This window comes from Balaenoptera ricei, chromosome 17, assembly GCF_028023285.1.
Source record: "Balaenoptera ricei isolate mBalRic1 chromosome 17, mBalRic1.hap2, whole genome shotgun sequence".
NCBI lineage: Eukaryota > Metazoa > Chordata > Mammalia > Artiodactyla > Balaenopteridae > Balaenoptera > Balaenoptera ricei.
This window is the reverse complement of record NC_082655.1, coordinates 81,321,195-81,342,093: the sequence shown is the minus strand read 5'-3', so window position 1 is coordinate 81,342,093 and position 20,899 is coordinate 81,321,195. Positions and strand designations below refer to the sequence as shown.

General features: G+C 37.4%; 1 protein-coding gene across 1 annotated transcript in view; it reads left to right on the top strand.

Moving 5' to 3' along the window:
- The window catches only part of SNTG1 (syntrophin gamma 1), a 472,569-nt gene that overhangs the window by 322,996 nt on the left and 128,674 nt on the right, over positions 1-20,899 (top strand). The window contains exon 9 of the mRNA XM_059901577.1: positions 17,460-17,562. Within this exon, the coding sequence (XP_059757560.1) occupies positions 17,460-17,562 (103 nt within the window). The remainder of the gene's footprint in view (positions 1-17,459; positions 17,563-20,899) is intronic.

Here is a 20,899-nt window from a genome sequence, read left to right as displayed (position 1 = left end):
TGTAAATTTCCTCATGTCACCCCTGGTACAAACATCTTAAACAATCCATCATTTTAAAATCACATTTTTTGTGTGAAGGCAACTTTGTTCCTTCCTACCTGAGCATGTTTCTCTACCCATTACTTCAACTTTGTGAGCTGATACCTTCCAACATGCTCATTTCCTATATGTTTAAAAAATTGTCTATCATGCGCAACAAACAAAACTGAATAGAAAACAACAAGATATCACCATAAACTTGTTAGAATAACACGACCCAAAAAATCAACAGTACAAAATGCTGGTGAGGATGTGGAGCAACAGGGATATTCACTCATTGCAGGTGGAAATGCAAAATGATGAAGCCACCGTGAAACACTGCTTGATGGTTTGTTACAAAACGAAGTATTATCATACAACCAAGCGTGCACATTCACAAGTATTTACCCAAGAAAAATGAAAACATATGTTCACACAAAAATATGTACAGGAAGTTTTAGTGAAGCTTTTATTCTTAATCACCAAAAACTAGAGCCAGTCAACAAGTCCTTCAACATATGAATGGATAAACAAACTGTCCTACTACCGCAAATGGAATACTCTTCAGTAATAAAAAGGAATGATTGTCTCAACCAATGCATAAAAAACAATTGACAAAATTCAACACCTTTTCCTGATAAAAATAACAAACTGGGAATAGAAGTAAACTACCTCAACACAATAAATGCTTTATATGAAAAGCCCAGTGTTAACATCATACTCGGTAGAAAAAGACAAAAGCCTTTTTCTCTAAGATCAAGATAAGAAAAGGATGCCTACTTTCACCACTTCTACTCAACATAGTACTAAAAGTTTTAGCCATGCAATTAGGCAAGAAAAAGAAAGAAAAGACATCCAAATTAGAAAATAAGAAAAAAGATGATCTCTGCTCACAAATGACATGATTTTATTTTTTAATTATTTTTGGAGAGTTTCAATTTTATTAAAAGGAAAAAGATAATAAACAAACCGTCAGGTAAAATATAGAATTACACTGTGCTATGAAACCACTTTTTATGTAAGCAATTGTTCAGGATTCTTGTACTTCTGAGGTTTAGCTGGAAACTTAGGAGTAGATGGATTGGTAGAGACGCTTTTCTTCTGGGCTCCAGCAATGCTTTGTCTACTGTCTTAGTGGCTCTGAATTATCTACTTAATACAGATGACATAATTTTATATGTAGAAAATGCTAAAGAATTCATTAAAAACTATCGGAACTAAAAAAAAAATCTCTTAAAAGTTATTGGATGCAGAATCAACTCACAAAAATCAGTTGCATTTTTATACACTAAAATGAACAATCTAAAAAGGAAATTAAGAAAATAATTCCATGTATAATAACATCAAAAAGAATAAAATATTTAGGATAAAAGGGAATCAAGGAGTCAAAAGATTTGTATACTGAAGACTACAAAATGTTGCTGAAAGAAATAAAGAAAGAAATGGAAAGACATCCCATATTCATGAATTGGAAGATGTAATTTTGTTCATATGTCAACACAAGCCAAACCAGTCTACAGATTCAATACAGTCTCTAACAAAATCCCAATGCCTTTTTTTTTTTTGTAGAAATAGAGAAATCCATCAAAGGACCACAAAGATCAAACCATAAAGGACAATGAGTAGCCAAAACAAAGTGGGAGGTCTCACACTTTCAAAACTTATTATAAATCTAGAGTATAATAAATCTTATTATAAATCTATGTGGTACTGGCATAAAAGCAGATGTAAACTGATGGAATAGAACAGAGAGCCCAGAAATAAACCCTCATATGTATGGTCAAATGATTTTTGACACAGTTGCCAAGACCATTCAATGGGAAAAGGACAGTCTTTTCAACAAATGCTGTTGGACCCTTCCCTCTCACGATATAAAAAATTAAAGTAGACCAAAGATCTTAATGTAAGACCTAAAACTAAAAAACTCTTAGAAGAAAACAGCGGAAAAGCTTCAAGACATTGGATTTGGTAATGATTTGTTGACTATGACACCAAAAGCACAAGCAACAAAAGGAAAAATAGAGACATACAATGGAATACTATTTTGTCATAGAAAGAAGGCTAATCCTGTCAAATGGGGCACCTGAATGAACCTTGAGGACATTATGCAAGTGACAGAAGCCAGACACAAAAGGTTAAATTCTGTAGTATTCCACTTATATGAGGTCTCTAGTGAAGTCAAACTCATAGGAACAGAAAGTAGAATGGTGTTTGCCAGGGGAGGGACGGGGGAGATGAAATGGGGAGTCTTTTAGAGAAGACAGAGTTTCACTTTTGCAAGAAGAAAATTTTCTGGAGATCAAAACAATGGATGCTTAACACTACTGAACTGTACACTTAAAGGTGGTTAAAATGATAAACTTTAGGTAGTGTGTATTTTACCACAATTAAAAATGTAAAAGAATGAAGAGGTCACATAAAAATTCAGACTTGTGGCTTTTCCTGAAAAAGTTAGTTGCTCTGGCAGCTCTAGGCCTACACATCTTCCCTGTTTTCCACAGTCTCCATCCTTCCTTGCCCGCCCGTTTGCCTGTTCCTTAAATTCGATAGTTATTATCAGCCATTTCATTCTTCTCACCACTGAAGCGACTTTCTAATCACCAGTTTGGTGTTTTCTGTTTTGTCTTGTTTTTAAGACTTCTGGGATAATGCCCTTCTCTTTCTCCAAAATGTAAACCGTATCCATTCAGAGTATACAGTTGACCCTTGAATGAGGCAGGCAGTTGGGGGCACCTACCGCTCTACCGCCCAGCCCACCCGACCCCCAGCCCCGTGTAGTTGAAATCTGTATTCTGCTCTCTCAGCCTCAGAAACAAAGGAGTTTTGATCCATGACTCGCCCAAGGGCAGGAAGCTGAAACAGTCTGGACAGAATCAGGACTCCACCCCTAGTCCTTTTGTTTCCACGTATTGGGATCTCTAGTCAAACACAAACTTTTCCCCACACTTAGTGAATTCAAAGATTGTGAAATGAAAATACAGGTACTATATTTACTGGAAAAAATTTGCGTATGTGTGGACTCGTGCAGTTCAAGCGGGTGTTGTTCAAGGGTCACCTGTATTTTCAAATCTCGCCTTCTTCCTCTTTCTCTGAGTTTAGTCATGTGTTTGTATGGCTGAAGCTTTGGGGATTCATCCTGTGTCAAACAGCCATGGTATTTAAATGTTGGGAGTCCTCCTTCCTTGTCCCGTCGCTCTGAATGTATGTCTGGTCAGATACCTCTATTTCACGGATGCCCCATATATTTATTGAATAAATCTATTAATAGAGTATTTCTATTATAGAAATACATAGAAGTTCTATCATAAAGTATTTATATGAAATTCTTAACGTTTCAATTAATCGAATTATTTTTTCTACTGTTAGCTGACATTTATTAAGTAAATACAAGGTTCCCAGCTCTTCTCTAAGCATTTTACTGAAACTAAAACACTTAATCTTCATAAACTTGTTAGGTAGAAATGACTATTACTATTGTTTCAAGGAGGAGAAAGACATGTCATAGAGAAATTAAATCAATTGCCCGGGTTATACAGCTGGCAGATTGTGGCAATAGAATTCAAACGAATGGAACCCAGCTCCAGAGCTCAAATTTTAACAAGTACATGCCATTTAGAGTAAATAGTTTGGGAGTGATTTTCTTTTCTTTTTTTTTTTTTTTTAATTTTATTTATTTATTTATTTATTTATTTATTTATTTATTTATTTATTTATTTACGGCTGTGTTGGGTCTTCGTTTCTGTGCGAGGGCTTTCTCCAGTTGCGGCAAGCGGGGGCCACTCTTCATCGCGGTGCGCGGGCCTCTCAGTATCGCGGCCTCTCTTGTTGCGGAGCACGGGCTCCAGATGCGCAGGCTCAGTAATTGTGGCTCACGGGCCTAGTCGCTCCGCGGCATGTGGGATCTTCCCAGACCAGGGCTCGAACCCGTGTCCCCTGCATTGGCAGGCGGATTCTCAACCACTGCGCCACCAGGGAAGCCCCAAGGGAGTGATTTTCTTATAGTAATCTTTCTTCTGAAGACGATATAAAAATTAAAGTTCTTGGCTGCTTTTTTTTCTCTTCCTTCCGGAATGTGACACAGTTTGGGTGCTGAGGGACTCTCCTGATGATTCAGGGCTCTGATCTGAATGTGAATCTCATCTGACGCTCCAGGTCCGTCCTGTGTGTCCTGTGCTTTCTCCCCTGCAGCCTCTGGAATGGTTTTCTCAGTGCCTCTCCTCTGCCTGTGTCCCCTGGGGGAACATTCTTGGCTGTTTGCTTTATCCCATCCAACTCTCCTCCGCCTTCCCAATGTCCCTGATGGTTCACTTACCCTCATCTGCAGAGGCATGAGATTTGTACGCCCTGCTTCTTTGTGACTCACTGCAGGGCCCCTCCCTCAGCTTCCGCACCAGCCCGATCCTGAGGGCAGCCCCACGGTGGCTCCTGGGGCCCGCCAGCGTCACCGCCGCCGTGGTCCTCTGTGGCAGGGTGGCCGTGGAGTTCTGCTGCTGCTGGTCTCCCTACTGCCTCATTCCTCTGTTGAAAATTTCCCCAAGTCCCTAATTAAATCCCCCTGTCTGAAATACCTACTTTCTATTGACCAGATCTTGACAATTACAGATATTTATATTTCAGGTTTTCCTGGGCTTTTAATAAATATGGCTCTATTTTTCTTTGGAGAAGTTCAGTAAATGTTTGTTGACTAGGATAATAAATTGGATGAGGAAAAGTTATAAAAATAGATGGATTCCTAACTATGGAGACTATAAAATAGTAAGACCTTAATCTAACTGAGGAAAGAACACATGTCAAACATCTGGAAATAGAATATTACACATTGTTTTAACTCACCAGACTCAACTTCACAAAGCCTTCCATCGAACATTCTTACAGCCACTCACTCTGCACCACCCCCCGCTCCCTGTCTCCACCCCACACACATTTATACTCACTCTGACTGTGGAGTCCAAGTTAGTTTGGCAAATATTATCATATTTTCCTTCCTTGAGGTCTTTTCCCGCATGGACAAATGTAACTTTGGGCCACCCCATGGTCAGGTGCGTGCAGCCGCCTTTGGGATGGATACAGCTGCTTTCCGTTCACTGACCTGAGATATCTTGAAAATATACAGGAGAGAAATACGTCTCCATCCATTGCAGCAGTCGGGGCTGTAGTGCCTGGTTTACTTAAAGTTATTTACTGTTTACCTGGAGAGGCTCTCAGGCGAATGGACAAGTGCCAGACATTACAGCATCATAAAAAACCCAAGCAGTAGATGGAAACGAACTCTTAGTTAGCATTAAAATAATTGGATGAAGTATACTCTTGGCATGAAAATGTTAACAACATAAAGTTACGAGAAAACATCTATAATATCTAAAGTGTTTCTTTCACACTGACTTGATGTTGAAGTTCTGGTCAAAGACGTTTTATATTCTTCATGGAAGTATATTTTGATGATCAGATACAGAATATTTTTCGTAGTCTAAGAATGATTAGGTATATTTTTACTTCCACAACAGAAATCAGCCTGTATTTAACAGTAAAAAAATATTTCGTTGAGGAAATTACAAGTTGTGAAAATGAGGGAATACGCATGTTTTTAAATGTTTTTAAAGTGATGTAGCTCAAATACTGTGTGAGAGACACAAAACCATGATTAGCATTATTTTTACTAACAAGTATTGGGTATCCAGTGTACACATCACATCTCTTGGATAAAACAATCATACTAGAAACTCTTTCTCCCTGTAAAGAGTTTATCCTTTAATATGACAACGCCCACAAAACAGAGCCCTGTTAGTTTGAAGGCATACGATATAAGCTACCATACACAGCATACAATATAAGGCGTTACCAGATGCTACTGAGAGACAATATATAACATTTGCTTTATTTTGAGCTTTTTGTACTTTCTCCCTATAATGATTTATGTTCCATCTATTCAAGGAATGTAAAGTTTATGCTTACTGGGTAGCAAATAACTTTGACCACATCAAATGAAATTCAAAACCTATACTCGTTCCCTTCGTTAGACCCACTGAGGTGACACGTGAAGGACAAGAGCCTGCACCAGGTCCTCCACTTTGTTACTCTGGACGTAGCGTGATGAATCTTAGCGACCCTCCGAGGTGTTTCCTCCTCAGCGTTTGGGATAACGATATATATCTCCCAGTTGCTTCAAAAAGAGCTGGATGATTTGTTTGGGAGTTTCTTTGGCCAAGCAACGTAAAAGAGAAGGCATGCCTGATTGTTCTTAACGGGGCCCTTGACAAGGCACAGCTGCTGTCAGCCAGCGTGGTGGTTTCTGCTCAGCGATGAAATGACATGGTATTTCCGTGAAGAGAAACCGTGCTGGGCCTAGAGTTCCAGCCCCACGCGGCACAGACACACTGACCGAGTCTACTGTTCAGGAAGCCTGGGTGGGAACAGTCTGCAGCACAGTTGGAGCGACGTCCCCGTCTGGTGATCTGGTAGCTGCTGCCCCATCAGTCTCTTTTCCCTACCCGACCTGTGCTGGGCAGGTGCTCTGTCTGGGGACCTGGCTGCCCAGGTTGCTATGACAACAGAGAAATAATAGATGCGGAAGTAAGAGCAGCTTTTCTCCTCCTCTCATGACTGACAAACGTGAACTCTTATCCTGCTCAGGACTTCAAATATAACTAAGGCGGGTGGAGTGAGGAAGAGGGGGTTTCAACGACACGGGTCTCGGGCAGAGAGCCCGGCGCTCCTCACCGCCTGCCTTTCAGAGGAAATGCTGGGGAGAATTACAGTCAGTAGTTTTCTCCAACACTCTTTGCGAGCTCACGTGCCCTCAGTGAACCCCCGTTCTTCTAAAATCGCTAACTGAACATAAACCATTTCAATTTTATGGCTCAAGATTTCTGAAGTTGGCATTCATTTACTTGCATTTATTTAAAGAGGTAGAGTTTAAAGTCCCTGTTACTCAACCATTGTTCTGGGGTCACCCAAGATACGCAAGATTCCGGATGACCTCTGACACGATGCAGTTTTAAGACAAGACAGGCTAATATCCGGGCATCAAGCTGTGTTTCACATCTTGTCATGATCAGCTTGCCCTTCCCCTGAAGTGTCTTTAGGTTGAGACAGCGGTGCACGTGGGCTGGAGAGGATGGGGTGAGCATGGGGTCCGAGCCTGACGCTGAGTGACTGACACAGAGACTCCCAGGCAGTTGTTTCTGTTTTCTGTTTTTGTCATTCAGGTAGCAGGTGGCAGGAGTGTCCTCTGGGACTCCTTTGAAAAGAAATAGGGCTCAAAGTAGAAGAGGAGACTTGAGAGAAGTTCGAGGTGACAAAATAAAAAGGCAATAAGTTTATACTTTTGCTAAGGGCCATCCTTACATATTCTCAGTAATTTCCATATGAGTAAGATGGGGACATACACAACTTCCAAACAAGGTGCATGCATCTCACAAAGTGATAAATATCTTAATGGCTTTTATAATTGTCCCGTCTCCACCGTTTTTACGCGTGATAGATTTCTCTGAAGACTGAAATTAGAAGTAATTATGAAGTAATAAAATGTATCTATTTTTTCATCATGTATTTAGCAACATATAAGGCAGATTATTTTCTCCCTACTCATTTAACACATTATATTTGAGACACACACCTATTTTCAAGTATTTGAAATTACCAGACTCTCAGAGAAACCACGGTTTTCCTGTGGCAGGACAGCTGTGTTTCTCGCCCTGCAAACGTCGGTTGCCAAGGAAATGCTGGCAGAGCCAGCCTGGTGGTCCTGCAGTGCTGCTGACGGTATCCAAGCGTTTCTGCATCGCGGGGGGAACGGCGTCTAAAATTCAAAGCTACGTATTTAAATGGCTCATGCAATAGAATGAGATGAAAGACTATGGGAGGAAACAACACTACAAGCAGTTCTGCAGTATTTACTCCTTAGTCCTGTGTTGTGCAAACATGTTGGGATAATGTGTGTAAACAAATACTTAGCGACTGTGTGTGCTGCAGCTGCAGATCCAATGTGGGTGACACCGCGTCTCGCTTTGGTTCTCACATCTTGACAATTCATTTTGTACGAGATGATCTTATACAGAATTCTATAAAAATAAGGAAAAGTGTTATGATTTCTCTCCTTTCCTTCAAGAATTCCACTTAAATCTGGGGCACTGTTTGCAAACTAGACATCCATGTAGCTGTGGTTAAGCTTATGGATTTAGAATAAATAATGTGCATTACTGACTTCCGTCTAATGTGATTATACGAAATGTTATCATCTGTATGGGACATTGTTTTTAAACATTCTGGTTTTTCTTGGATGAATATGAAGATCTTCTGTACTTCACTTGTCTGCCTCAAGTGTATCATAACCACGTTCTATAAGAAATATGCTCCATATTTTTACCCTGGAATGGATGTCTTTTCTCCCCCTTCCTCCCAAGATTCGAACTGAACGTATGCTAATATGCAATGACTGCATTTTATAAACTTAACTTTCTATCATCTAAGGAAGACGGGGGCCATTCAAACAAAGGTCTGACTTAATTAAACATTTTAAGGCCTCAGTAAACGTTTGATTACACTTGGTGTGGTAAGTGGACCTTTGCTCATTTGAAAAGTCGCTGATGCCCTCCACGGTGTGACCAGCGAGAGAAGTGTGGGAGCAGAGGCACAGCTGCTGAGACCTTCACGTTGCGGGCAGGTTCGGCCCACGCGTGGGTTTGTTCTTGTCCTGCTGAGCAGTGAGAAAGGGTGCGGAGCGTCAGTGGTATCAGCGCTACTAGCAGCGTGACCAGAGACACACTGTGACGCCTGCTATTGCTGAGTAGATTTGGGTTGAGTAATTCCCACACGCTCTCGGCTTTTTAAAACCTTCCTGATCTCTTCCTGCTCCTTTTAATTTATTGTAGCATCTGTCTTCTCACTGATGATTGTCTCTACAACTAAAGGGCTTTATCAGCCTCCCGTCAACACCGCACCTGCTGTATCATGTGTGTGGTGTTTGAACGTGTCAGATGCTCGATGTACGTTTGTGCATTAACCGAAATTCTGTACTCGTCCGTCCCGATGCACAAGAAAGTACTTTAAGCAAATGCAGTCTCCGCAATTTAGAGGAAAGCCACTGACGCCTGGGAGACTCTCCCAGCACCTTCTCAGACCCGGGCGGCGTGGTGGCAGGCAGAGCTGGAGTCCACGGGTAAAGGGACAGGTGGGCTCTGAGACATGGTGAACAGCGGCTCCAGGTCTCTGTGAGAGTCAGAAATGCTTCCTAAGGAATTGTTTAAGCTTTACCATTAAGCTTTTGGGGCAGTGGCCCAGTGGGAAGAAGGGGGAACTCACTTACTCATGTAGTTTTACTTCTCAGTCTGTCATATATCAGATGTTATGTTTGAGCAGGTCACTTCACTTTTGAATATTTTCAAATTCTCATTCGTAACATAAAAGCTAATAACTTTTGCCTTGTTCTCATCACAGGCTTTATTTTATAAACTGAAGGCTGCACTGTAGGTGGCACACATGGTAACACATGATTCATTTATATCAACGTGAATCATACAACTGAATGTAAGACTTTTAGCAAAAACTAATTAACGAATCAAAATAATTTCTTAGACAACATGGCCCAATATTCGGGAGAGAGAATATTGTCAAAATGAATTATTGTTGGGATATTTTAACAATGTTGTGTCACGTGTCATTGTCATGTCTGACAATGTGGTGTTTAAAGAGCCACTGAGTGTGTCCAGTGGCTGAGAGTGATGGAGAAGGTCAGGACCGGATGGGGGACCCCTGCTCTGTTCAGCCAGCTGTTAGCCTGTTGGTTTGGTTTTGCTCCTGTGGTTTAAAGCATAATCTACATTCAGTGAGATGCAAGATTCAAGCTTATTATTCTTCCTGTTTTTGTCCAGTAAAGAGTACACAAGAGTCCTCTATACACTTTCTTACAACATTACTCTGGTAGTATTATTAACACTTAACTATTTAATCCATTCGGATTTATCGTTAGTGTATCCCCAGCTGTGCTTGCACCATTTATGATACCGGTCCTTTTAACACTAGGTTTAAAAGAAAAAAGACACTCTATCATGTATTACAAGTTCAAATACATTAAGATCTATTTTGGAGGTTCTATCCATTTCTACTGATGAATTTGTCCATTTGAATATTAATACATTGATTTGATTATAGGATTTAACAGCATATTCAGGGATTGATAACTTCTCCCAATTCCTACTACTCTTCTTTTTAAAGTATTTCTCAGATGTTCTGGGGGACATTTTAAAACTTTCTGTTGACTTAGTTTGTTTTTATTGAAAACTTCACCAAGTATATGGCATATCGTTGCAAGAGCTTAGATTTTATTTTCTGTCCTTCAATAAGGATTTACAATTTCTTTAAAGCAATCTATGACAATTAGTTAAATTTCTAAAGATTTTATAGGATTCTTCCCCAGATTTTTAATAATTTTCCTGGTGTTTATTGCTATCACAGGAAAAAGGGTATTTTTATGTTACAGTAATTTTATATGAAGCTACATTATCTTTTAAATTCCAATTAGCATTTTAGTGGAGTATACTTGGAGACTAAAATTATATTTTTAATAAAAAAAATTGTATTTTCTTAATAGTTATAAAATTAATTCCATTTTCTTATTTTACTTTATAAGTAAAACTCATCAATATTTTTGAAAACTAATGGACATCTTTATCCAGTACCTGATTTTGATTGACATGGTTTCCTTGTTTTAACATTTAGGATAATTTTTACTGCTTTTTAAAATTGACGTTATTAATTTTATTCATTCAAAAATATTTAATGAAGGCTTTTTATGAGCCAGGTGCCATCTTAGGCTCTTTGACTACATCTGAGAACAGGATACAGCTTGCTGCCCTGGTGTGGCACCCAGCTTCACGGGGCAGAGACAAGTGACAGCATATTCGACACAGTGTGTCAGCACAGTGCAGGTGGGTAGGAAGGTGCTGACAGGCTCTGAAATGACAGGCAGTGCAGGTGAACAAAGACAGAGGTATGTGGAGAGCTATCATTTGTAAAAGGTTGATGAATGTAGGACTCATCGGGGTGACTTTTGAGCAAAGAGTAGAAGGAGGTAAGGGTGTAAGCCACACAGGTATTTAGGGAACGACCGTGCTGGGCTCAGGGGACAGGCAGGCATATTCAAGAAGCATCGTAAGGTTTTCTTCTATTCCTATTTTTCTTAGAGTTTTTATTAGGAATTGCAGCTCAGTTTGACCAAATGTCCTCTCAGAATCTCTAAGGGAGGGGAAAAATCTACTTATCTCTCTCTCTCTCTATCATCTCTCTATATATCAATAGATCTATGTATCAATAGATAATGTATGTATATTTAACTTGATGAAAGTAATTACTTTGATAATAGGATCTGATATTTATCCAGGTTTGCTGTTTTGAAATAAAACCTACTCAGTCATAGTTCAGTTTCTTTTGTCACTTGTTGGAGTCTATATGCTAATAATGTGTTTCTATTAATTAATGATAGTTAATTAATGATGATTAATTAACTAATGATAACATCTATATTCATATTAATAATGGTCACGTTTTCTCTTCATAAAATTTCCTATTAATTTTCATTTTAGTTTGATTTAATAACATGAATTAAAGCAACTTTAATAATTTTATGCTGGAATAATTACTTCTTAAAGAATTAGGTAAAACTTAGTTTTGAACCCATCTGTTCCTGATGTCTTTTTAAAAGTAAACTTTTTACCTATTTAAAAATTTAATTTAACCTGCCTAATGGAACATAAACTAGTCAGTTGGCACACAGCAATAAGAAAATACAGTAAAATATTACTTGTATCATTGAACAAATCATCTTGGAATTAAAACAAGTGCCAAAATAGTGTTACTATAGTGTGTGCACTAGCTAACAATGCATTCTGCTTGTTGAGTTAAAGTTCACCTTATCTAGAATGTGACATTTCACCCACTTTTATTACATAGACTCTTATTTTAATGAAGTCTTTGAAAGTGATGGGATCTTTAGTCATAGCTTTAAGTATTACAGTAAAAATGGATCACGTGTTCTAGATAATCTTGCCTCACTAATGTAAATGGTTCTCTTCCATGTTGAAATTCATTGATATATTATCATTACTATATCCTGATTATTAGAGCTGACATTCGTTATTCAGTCAACCTTCATTCTTATTTGTAATATTTACCAAAATTGAAAAATTACTGCATACTTGAATACTACTTTAGGCTGAAACTTTAGGAATTCAGAAGTATTAAATATGTAGTAGTTCCTTTTTAAACATACACCTATGTATACATTTTTGCTGTGACTTTTTATTTTACAACAACATAACATTCAGACTTGAAGTGCCTATGTAAAGGATCCTACTGTACTTATTTATGTACATGGAATGTTTTTCACAAATTCACATGCAGGAAGGGTGGTGAAATGAATGAATGTGTGAAATGGGAATGTCACGTCACCTTTCTCCAGCTGTTGTGTCCACAATAACCCTAATCCTCATCCCTTATTCCATCTATTTTTAGCTTTTCCAGCACAGTTCTGTGTCACTTGGTGGCAGCAATTCAAGGTGAGAATTTCTAAGTTATCCCCAATTCCTTTCTTACCTTGCATCGATTCCTCCAAATTCTACATGATACTTGATTTCTCACAATTGATTCACCCACTCTTTCCAATGGTGACGTGATTTTCCTAGGTACAGTTCTATACCTTATTTTCCAGCTGGATAATTTCTGCTGTTACACTTGATTCACTATCCAACCAACAGCACCAGGGCTTGTGGACATTACAGACCCTGTCCTTGCTTGGACGTCTCTCTCTTACGAAGGTCCTGTCTCCTGCCCTGAGAACTGGCACCATGCTGCCCCACCTGTCATCTGTAGGTGTGAAAGTGGACACCTCTCCTCACATCCCAGAGGGGGTCGTGTGCACCTGCCCCCGATGCCCCCGACACTCCACAGATTCCTCCGAAAACCTGAACGTGAATGTAGAGTGACAGGGGCCAGAGGACCTGACCCCATTCAGGAAAGCCTTACAATTACAGTTTCATCTCAGACTCTTATGCTGTAATAATATATGGAATAAGTAAATTCTTTCTTCCCCACAATTAATATGAATAAAAGATGATTACATAATGAAATGCTTTGTTTACTCAGTGTTCACAGGTGAACACCATCTCAACATGAATAGTAAAGCTTGATATATTATCTAGTGTTGGCGTAGTTGTTTTGTCTGAAAAACAGTTTGTTTAAAATCATTCCTCAAAGTCACGTTCAATTTCCTTTTCTGCCAGAGGTCAAGACTTTAAGGAAATTATTTACTGCAGGTAACAACATGTCAAGAGGGACGAGTCCAAAGTCAAAGTGAAATTCTAGGTAACTGCTTTGCAACATGGCCGTCAGTGAGTTGCAATGCTTATCTTCCTCTCTGGAGATCTGAATCTTGTCTGGCTGTTCTGACATCATGCTGGGCTAAGAGCTGAGGTCTTCACAAGCCGTCTCAGTGCTCGTTTGCCACTGAAGATGTGTGTGTGTGTGTGTGTGTGTGTGTGTGTGTGTGTGTGTGTTTCCTAATGTGTGCTTCAAGCAGGTCCAGGCAAAACAGAAGTCTCTATTTTCATCAGTTAAAAACAGCAGCCAAGGTTGGCATGGAGGAGAGATGAGTAGGCAGAGCGTAGAGGATTTTAGCGTTTAGCGAAAATACCCTGTATGATACGCTGATGGTGGATACACGTTCGAACGCACAGAATACTCAGCACCAAGAGCGAAGCCGAACGTAGGCCACGCGCTCTGGGTGATGCTGCCGTGTCAATGTAGGTTCGTAAGTTGTAACAAAGGTCCCGCTCAGCGGGGGCATGTTGATCATCGGGGAGACTGTGCATCTGTGGGATGGGGGGTCTAGGGGAAAATCTCTGTACTTTCCCCTCAATTTTGCTGTGAACCTGACTACCCTACAAAAATAAATTCTTTAAAAATGAAAATATAAAATAATCCCCAGCTATGAGCACTTTTGACTTCATAGCAAAGCAGTGGCAGACAGCTGAATTCCTCTTTGGAGTCTCGTAGCAGATAGGATGGCCCCCGACAGGATGGAGGAAGGACAGAGACCACGAGAGGATTTTATGAAGTTTCGCTTCTAACAGACGAATGGAGCTTAAGAATGTTCAGTTCGCGGACTGAGCCGTTAGCTTGTCCCGGTTTAACAGAGTCAACCTGTAAATATCTCCTTTAATTCCACTTCCCTTTTCTGTTTTTACCGATTGCCATTTTTTACCAATCTCTGTCCCTTTGCTCACGTACTCACCCAAGGCAATATGAGAGAATACCTGTGCTGATACATTATCTAATTAAAATGCACATTTGATTTGCATCATAAAATGTGAATGAACATGAAGAAGACAATTGGATTGGTGCTGATTTCTGATTTTGCAGGAAGATGACATTCATTATTATTCATGGTGTGGAACCTATATTTTCCAACCTGACAGTATCAGGCCAATGAAATATGCATCCAAGGCATAGCAGGAAACCTGAAAAAAATTTAAAAACACAATATGTCAATCCTGGTCACTGAAAAGATGGATATTTCTGCATTAAGAAATGTGTATGTGTCAAGGACTTGAAGTTATGCTTATCCAGAAAGATACCCATAATTGGCCTTTTATTAAAAACAAAGTAAAATAAAGTTCTCTCTCTAGGGTAAGATTTTATAATTTTTAAAAAGTTTTTATTTTTCTCAGTTACACTTGACCAAAACTTCAAGATTGATGTATACAAATGTAAAGCTTTAAAAGAAAAGCAGTTGCCCATTGCCTATTTCTGAGGTAACTATATTTAACTTATACATTTCTACTTTATTCTCTTGTTTACACTTGAGATGCTTGTAATGTTAGTTTTTATTTAACGCTAGACATTATCTATTGCACGCTTACGATAGAATGTATTTAGCCATTGCATTCCACTGCCCCATGTATTTCACTAACACACTCGCAGTTTACTTACATAATAATGAGTATATAAATATTAAATGCCACTTGGAAACAAGCCAAGTTCATAAATTCATACTAAGCTAAAAACTAAAGAAAAAAATGGGGACTTTGCATGGGATTGCCTTGAATCTGGAAAAGCAGGAGAGAAATTATCTCCTCACAGTGTTATGTCTGGGGAACATAGCATCTCCCTCATTTATTTAACAATGTTGTATTTGTTTGTTGAAATTAAATCAAAACCAGTTGATCTTTGTATATTACTTTGTATCTACGCTATTCCATACTAAACTCACTTAATAACTCACCTGGCAATGTCTCATGTAATAGTGTCCATAGGCTCTTAAGGATTTTCTGTGTTCAAAATCACGTTACCTCTGAATAGTGTCAGTCTCATTTCTTCTTTCAATTTTTATGATTTTTATTAGCTCTTTTCTGGCCTTATTACAGTAAGATCTGAAGAAAAATTAAGTAGAAATGAAATTGGTGGACATTTTTGCCTCATTTCTGATCTCAAAGAGAAATGTTTCAATAATTCATAGTTAATGCTGTGATGCTTCTCATACGTTTTTGTGTATACTCTTTATAAAATGAAGGATACTCCTTTGTATACTCAGTTTTCTGTGAGCTTTTATCAAATGAATGTAATCAAATGCTTCTTTGTATCTATTTAAATGATTATATAATTTTCTTCATTTTTAAAATTTTCTACTTTTAACATGATGAAATATATTGTTTTCATGTATGTGTCTGTATCTTCTCTGTTGCTCAGATTGGGCTAATTTTATTGTTCTGTCCTCAAGTTTACTGATTCTGTCTTCTGTCACTGTATCACCGGGCCAATCCAGCAAGGTTATTTATGTTATTGTATTTTTTAGTTCTATAATTTCATTTCCTTTTTATAATTTGTATTTCTTTCCTGAGATATTGTAATTTTTCATTTGGTTCAAGATAATTTTTAATTTCTTGCTGAAATATTTTTAAGGTGGCTTTAAAACCCTTGTCAGATGATTCCAGTATGTAATTCATCTAGTTTGTGTTACTTGATTATCTTTTCTCATTCAAATTATGATTTTCCTGGGTCTTAGTGTGACATGTTATTTTAATCCTGGCCATTTTGCTTATTTGTTAAGAGTCTCTGGTTCTTATTTACTTATTTTTCTTTTTAGCAAGAAGTCACTGTTTAGCACACAGGTCCTCGCCTAATTCTGTGGGCTGCGGTTCCACTGACAATATGACATTTAGAACCTTTTTGGTGCTAGTTGGGTCCGATTGATTCACCTGTGTCATCAGGCTCCCCCCTGCCACCCCGTTCCTTGGTGGTGCTAGAGGAGGGGAAGGGGTTCCCCAGGTCGAGTCCCTGCTGCCACGAAGTGGCTAAAGGGACGCTTCACCTAGCAGTGGGTGGACCACCCCTCTGTGGGGAAAGAGCGTTTAAGACATCCCCCCTCTGTGCTCTTCCTCCAGGCCTGGGGGCCCTAATCGGTTTGTTTTCTTTCTACCTTTCAGAGTTCTACTTGGCTGTCTCTGGCACTTTGTTCAGTGTTTTAGTTGTACTTGTTTGGGAGAGATAACTTTATGCCATCTTGTAGGGACCAGAAGTCATTCTAAGCCATTTTGATAGTCAATTCTTTAATGACTTTATGGTGAGCATTTTTCTATATGTTTAATAAATTATGTTCCCATGTTTATTAATTGCTTCTTCACTAATTATTCTTAATTCTTCTGTTAGTTTATGTGAGTGTTTAAATTATATATATACTTATACCTTTTCCAGGTATGTTTGCTCTAAATAATCCTCAGCTTTCTGAACTTCTTTTAATATTGCTTACATTTGTTTTGGTATAATATTTTGAGAAATAATCATTATTTAACTGGTAGAAATAGACCTAGTAATTCTATAATTTAGAGAGTTGAGAGTTATTGATAATAGCTGTCTCCATCATTATTCTAAATTTTCAGGGAAAGGAAAAGAAAACATACAATGATATAGTGGGAAAATAATAACCATTTATTTTTTGTAAAAGTGTTTGAGTGAATTGGAACAACTTTAATTAGAATTAGCACCCTGGTCAAATCTGCAGGGTGACTTATTCATAGATCTCCAAAGAGTGCATCCTGGATGCTCAATAAATATTTAGTAAATTAATAAATATAGTGGTTCGAGCACTACATCTTTCTGTAGACCTAACATAGACCATAAACTCACGAGAACCTTGATCAATGTGAATGAAAGATGATGACATCGTGAGTGAACAGGGACCACAGGCTGATGGGAAGAGGAAGGATGTGGATGGCTGCATTCCTGCAGTGTTAGATCTTTCATCCCCTCCATCTGCCATAAAATGTTTCTGACCACTAGGGAAAAATGTGAGACGTGGAAAAGACAACCCATTATTTCAAGGGTTTTCAATCGCACAAAAATTGTTGCCAGCGTACTGATAACGGTATCGTTTTTATTATGTTTTATGTTAGGTTCAGGTTCTTCGGAATGCCGGAGAAGAAGTGACCCTGACGGTCTCATTTTTTAAAAGAGCACCTGCTTTCCTCAAACTCCCACTGAACGAAGATTGTGCATGTAAGCATTTATGAAGAATAGGTAAAATGCTCACGTCATATTTACTTTCTAAACCATTATTTCCTGGCAGTAATTAGTAATTTCTTTTTAAAGTTGGGATTTCTGCCTGAATGCAAACATTTTTCTTTAATATCACAAAGCATTCAATTAACCCTTCTCCAAAGGGAAAAGCTGTTGTTTGTGTTTCAGAATGTATTCACATTTAGTTATTTTCCAACCTATAATTGGGGAAATATTATTTACTTTAAAAATAAATGTCATATCAAACATATACATTTTGTATCTCTATTAAAATTTCATTCATATTGTTTGCTGAATATATATTCTCTAAGTAGAAAATAATATTCTCGTATTTGGCTACTGAACTTACTAAATAAGCATTTACACTTAATTTGTCCTGATGAGAATAGGGAGGTTGAAGGAAGCCCCAGTCTATGTGGAAATGTAATAATTTTCATAAGAGCTACTTAAAAATTTCTGTATCTATTTGCATATTATGAAATGAAATGCATATTATCTTATAGTTTTTGCTAAAATCAAAGAAGAATTATTTTTAACTGAGGCATAGTTTACATGAAATGAAATGCAAAGATCTTCAATGCTCAGTGGGATCAGCTCTGACAAATGCTCACATTTGCTTAATCCGCATCCCTTTAGATCACAGAATGGTTCTGCTGTGCCTCTTCCAGTAAATAACATTCCCAGAAACAACTACTGACTTAATTTCTTGTCATCAAGTATTAATGTAATCAAACTGTATTTATTCTTTTACGTCTGCTTCTTTCATTATGAACCGTCTCGTGTTACATATTTCAGGAGTTTATTTACATTGCTCTATAGTATTCTACTATATGAGTGTAGTAAAGTTTGGTAACGCATTCTCCTGCTGATAGACAGCAGAACTGTTTCTGGTATTTTGCTATTGTAAATAAAGCTGCTATAAACATTCTCGTACAAGGCTTCTGGAAGTCATAGTATTTTATGTCAGTACTATAAGTACCTAGGAGTGGAATTGCTGAGTCACAAGATAGATGTGTAATCAACTTGCTAACAAACTGCCAAATATATTTCTAAGGTGGGCGTATATTTTAAAACCTCCCACTGTCCACTCCAGTGATGGATGAGAGAGGTCTGGCTGCTCTCCATTAATTCCAATATTTGATGGTCAAAAATTTCTTTAGCTATTCTCTTGAGTGTGTAGTGGTACCGAATTGTAGTTTTAATTTGCATTTCCCGGAAGACTAATGATGATTAGCCCCTTGTCATGTGCTATTCGCATATTTTATTATCTATTTGCATATCTTATTTTGTAATGTGTCTGCTCACGTCTTTTCCCCATTTTTCTGTTGGTATGCCTTTATATTATCACACTGAAGGAGTTGATAAGCCTGTTTATAATAAGCTTTTTGTTAGCTATATGTGTTACAAACATTCTGTGCATGACTGCATTTTTTACCTAAATGCGTCTCAAGTTTGCACAGCTTTTTGATTTTGATAAGGTCTAATTTACCATTTTGTTGTTGTTGTTTTTGTTGTATATGCTTTTGGTTTTCTGCATCTTTTCTAAGAAATATTTGCCTACCCCAAGGTCGCAAGGATATCTCCCTACACTTTTGCAAGCAGCCTTATAGCACTGATTTTTATGTTTAAGTTTATAATCTATCTTATATTAGTAACATTTTGGTTCCGAGGTAGGAATCAAGAATGAAGGAATCACTATCTTATTTCCACTAATTTATGCATCTGTTCTTTCACCAAAACCACACTGTTGATTATTGCAGCTTTGTAATACTTTAAAAAGTCACCTAGGATAGGTTCTTCAACTTTGTGATACTTCAAGATCATTTGGTTATTCTAGATTCTTTGCATTACTGCATCCATTTTAAAATAGCACATCAATTTCTATTTAAAAAACTATTATGATTTTGAATGTGACTGAATTTATAGACAATTAATATAATGAACACCTTAACAATTTTAAACCTTTCATTCCACAAACATATCTTTCCATTTATTTATATTTTATATTTTAATTTTTCTCATCAATATTTTAATGTTTCCAGTGGAAAAATATTGCATATCTTACATTAAATTTATTTTAAGCATTTTATGTTTTTGTTTTATTGTAAATAATATTTTAAAGATTTAATTTTCTAATTATCTGTTGCTAACACAGAAACAATAACACATCACATTTTTATACATCAACATTCTGCAGCATAGTTTAATTTTCTTATTAATTCTAGTAAGATTTTTGTACTTTCTCTAAATTTTTCTACATATAAAGTTTTGTCATCTGCAAATAATGTTTTGCTTGTTTCTTTCCAAGCTATATTTCTTTTAATTCCTTTCTTTGCGGGGGAGGGACGGGTGGTCTATTGCAACAGCTCGGGCCTCTTGTAAAATGCGGAGTGAAGTGCTGAGTGCAGACGTCCTTCTCCTGCTCAGGATATTAGTGGGAAATCTTCCAGTTTTTTACCATTAAGTGTGACATCAGCTGTGGGTGTTCATAGATGCCCTTTATTAGAATAGAATAGAGGTGCCCTTATATTACTGGGTTCCTGAGGATTTTTCTTTTCCTTTCTTTTTTTTAATAGAAGTTAATGTTGAGTTGTGTCAAATATTTTCCATCCATTGAGATATTACATTTTTTCTTTTTTTTTTATTCTGTTGATAGGGTGACGTTTTAAAAATTGATTTTGAATGCCAAATAAAGCTTGCATTCCTAGGATAAACATCATGGTCATGGAGTTATTTTTTTATGTATATTACACATTTTAATTTGCTAATGTATTGCTATTTTTCTTTAAATCTATGTGCATTAAAGATTTCCAGATGTACTTTTCTTTTCCTGTAGTGTTTTAGTGGGATTTTGGCACCAGGGTTATTATGTCTTTGTATAAGTTGTGAAGTTGTAACTCCTATTTCCAGAGAGAAATTGTTTAACAGAGATCATATCTCTTTCTTAAATGATGGAATAAATTCACCAGAGAAGCAATCTGATCCTAGAATTATCATTTTTGTTTTGTATGAATTAATTTCTTAAATGGATATAGGACTTTTTTGATATTCTCTTTTCTTCTTTTGTAAATTTTGGTTAGATTTTTTTCAATATTTTTGTTCATTTCAACTAAGTTGTCAATCTTTGCATGAAGTTATTCATCATATCTTTTCATTATCCTTTTAATATCTGTTGATTTGCAGTAATGCCTCCTCCTTCATTCCTGATACTTACAATTTATATTTTCTCTCTTTTACTAGATCGTTTTTGCTATGGGTTTTATTAATCATTCCAAAGAACCCATTTTTGTCTTGGTTAGTTCTGTCTGTTATTTTC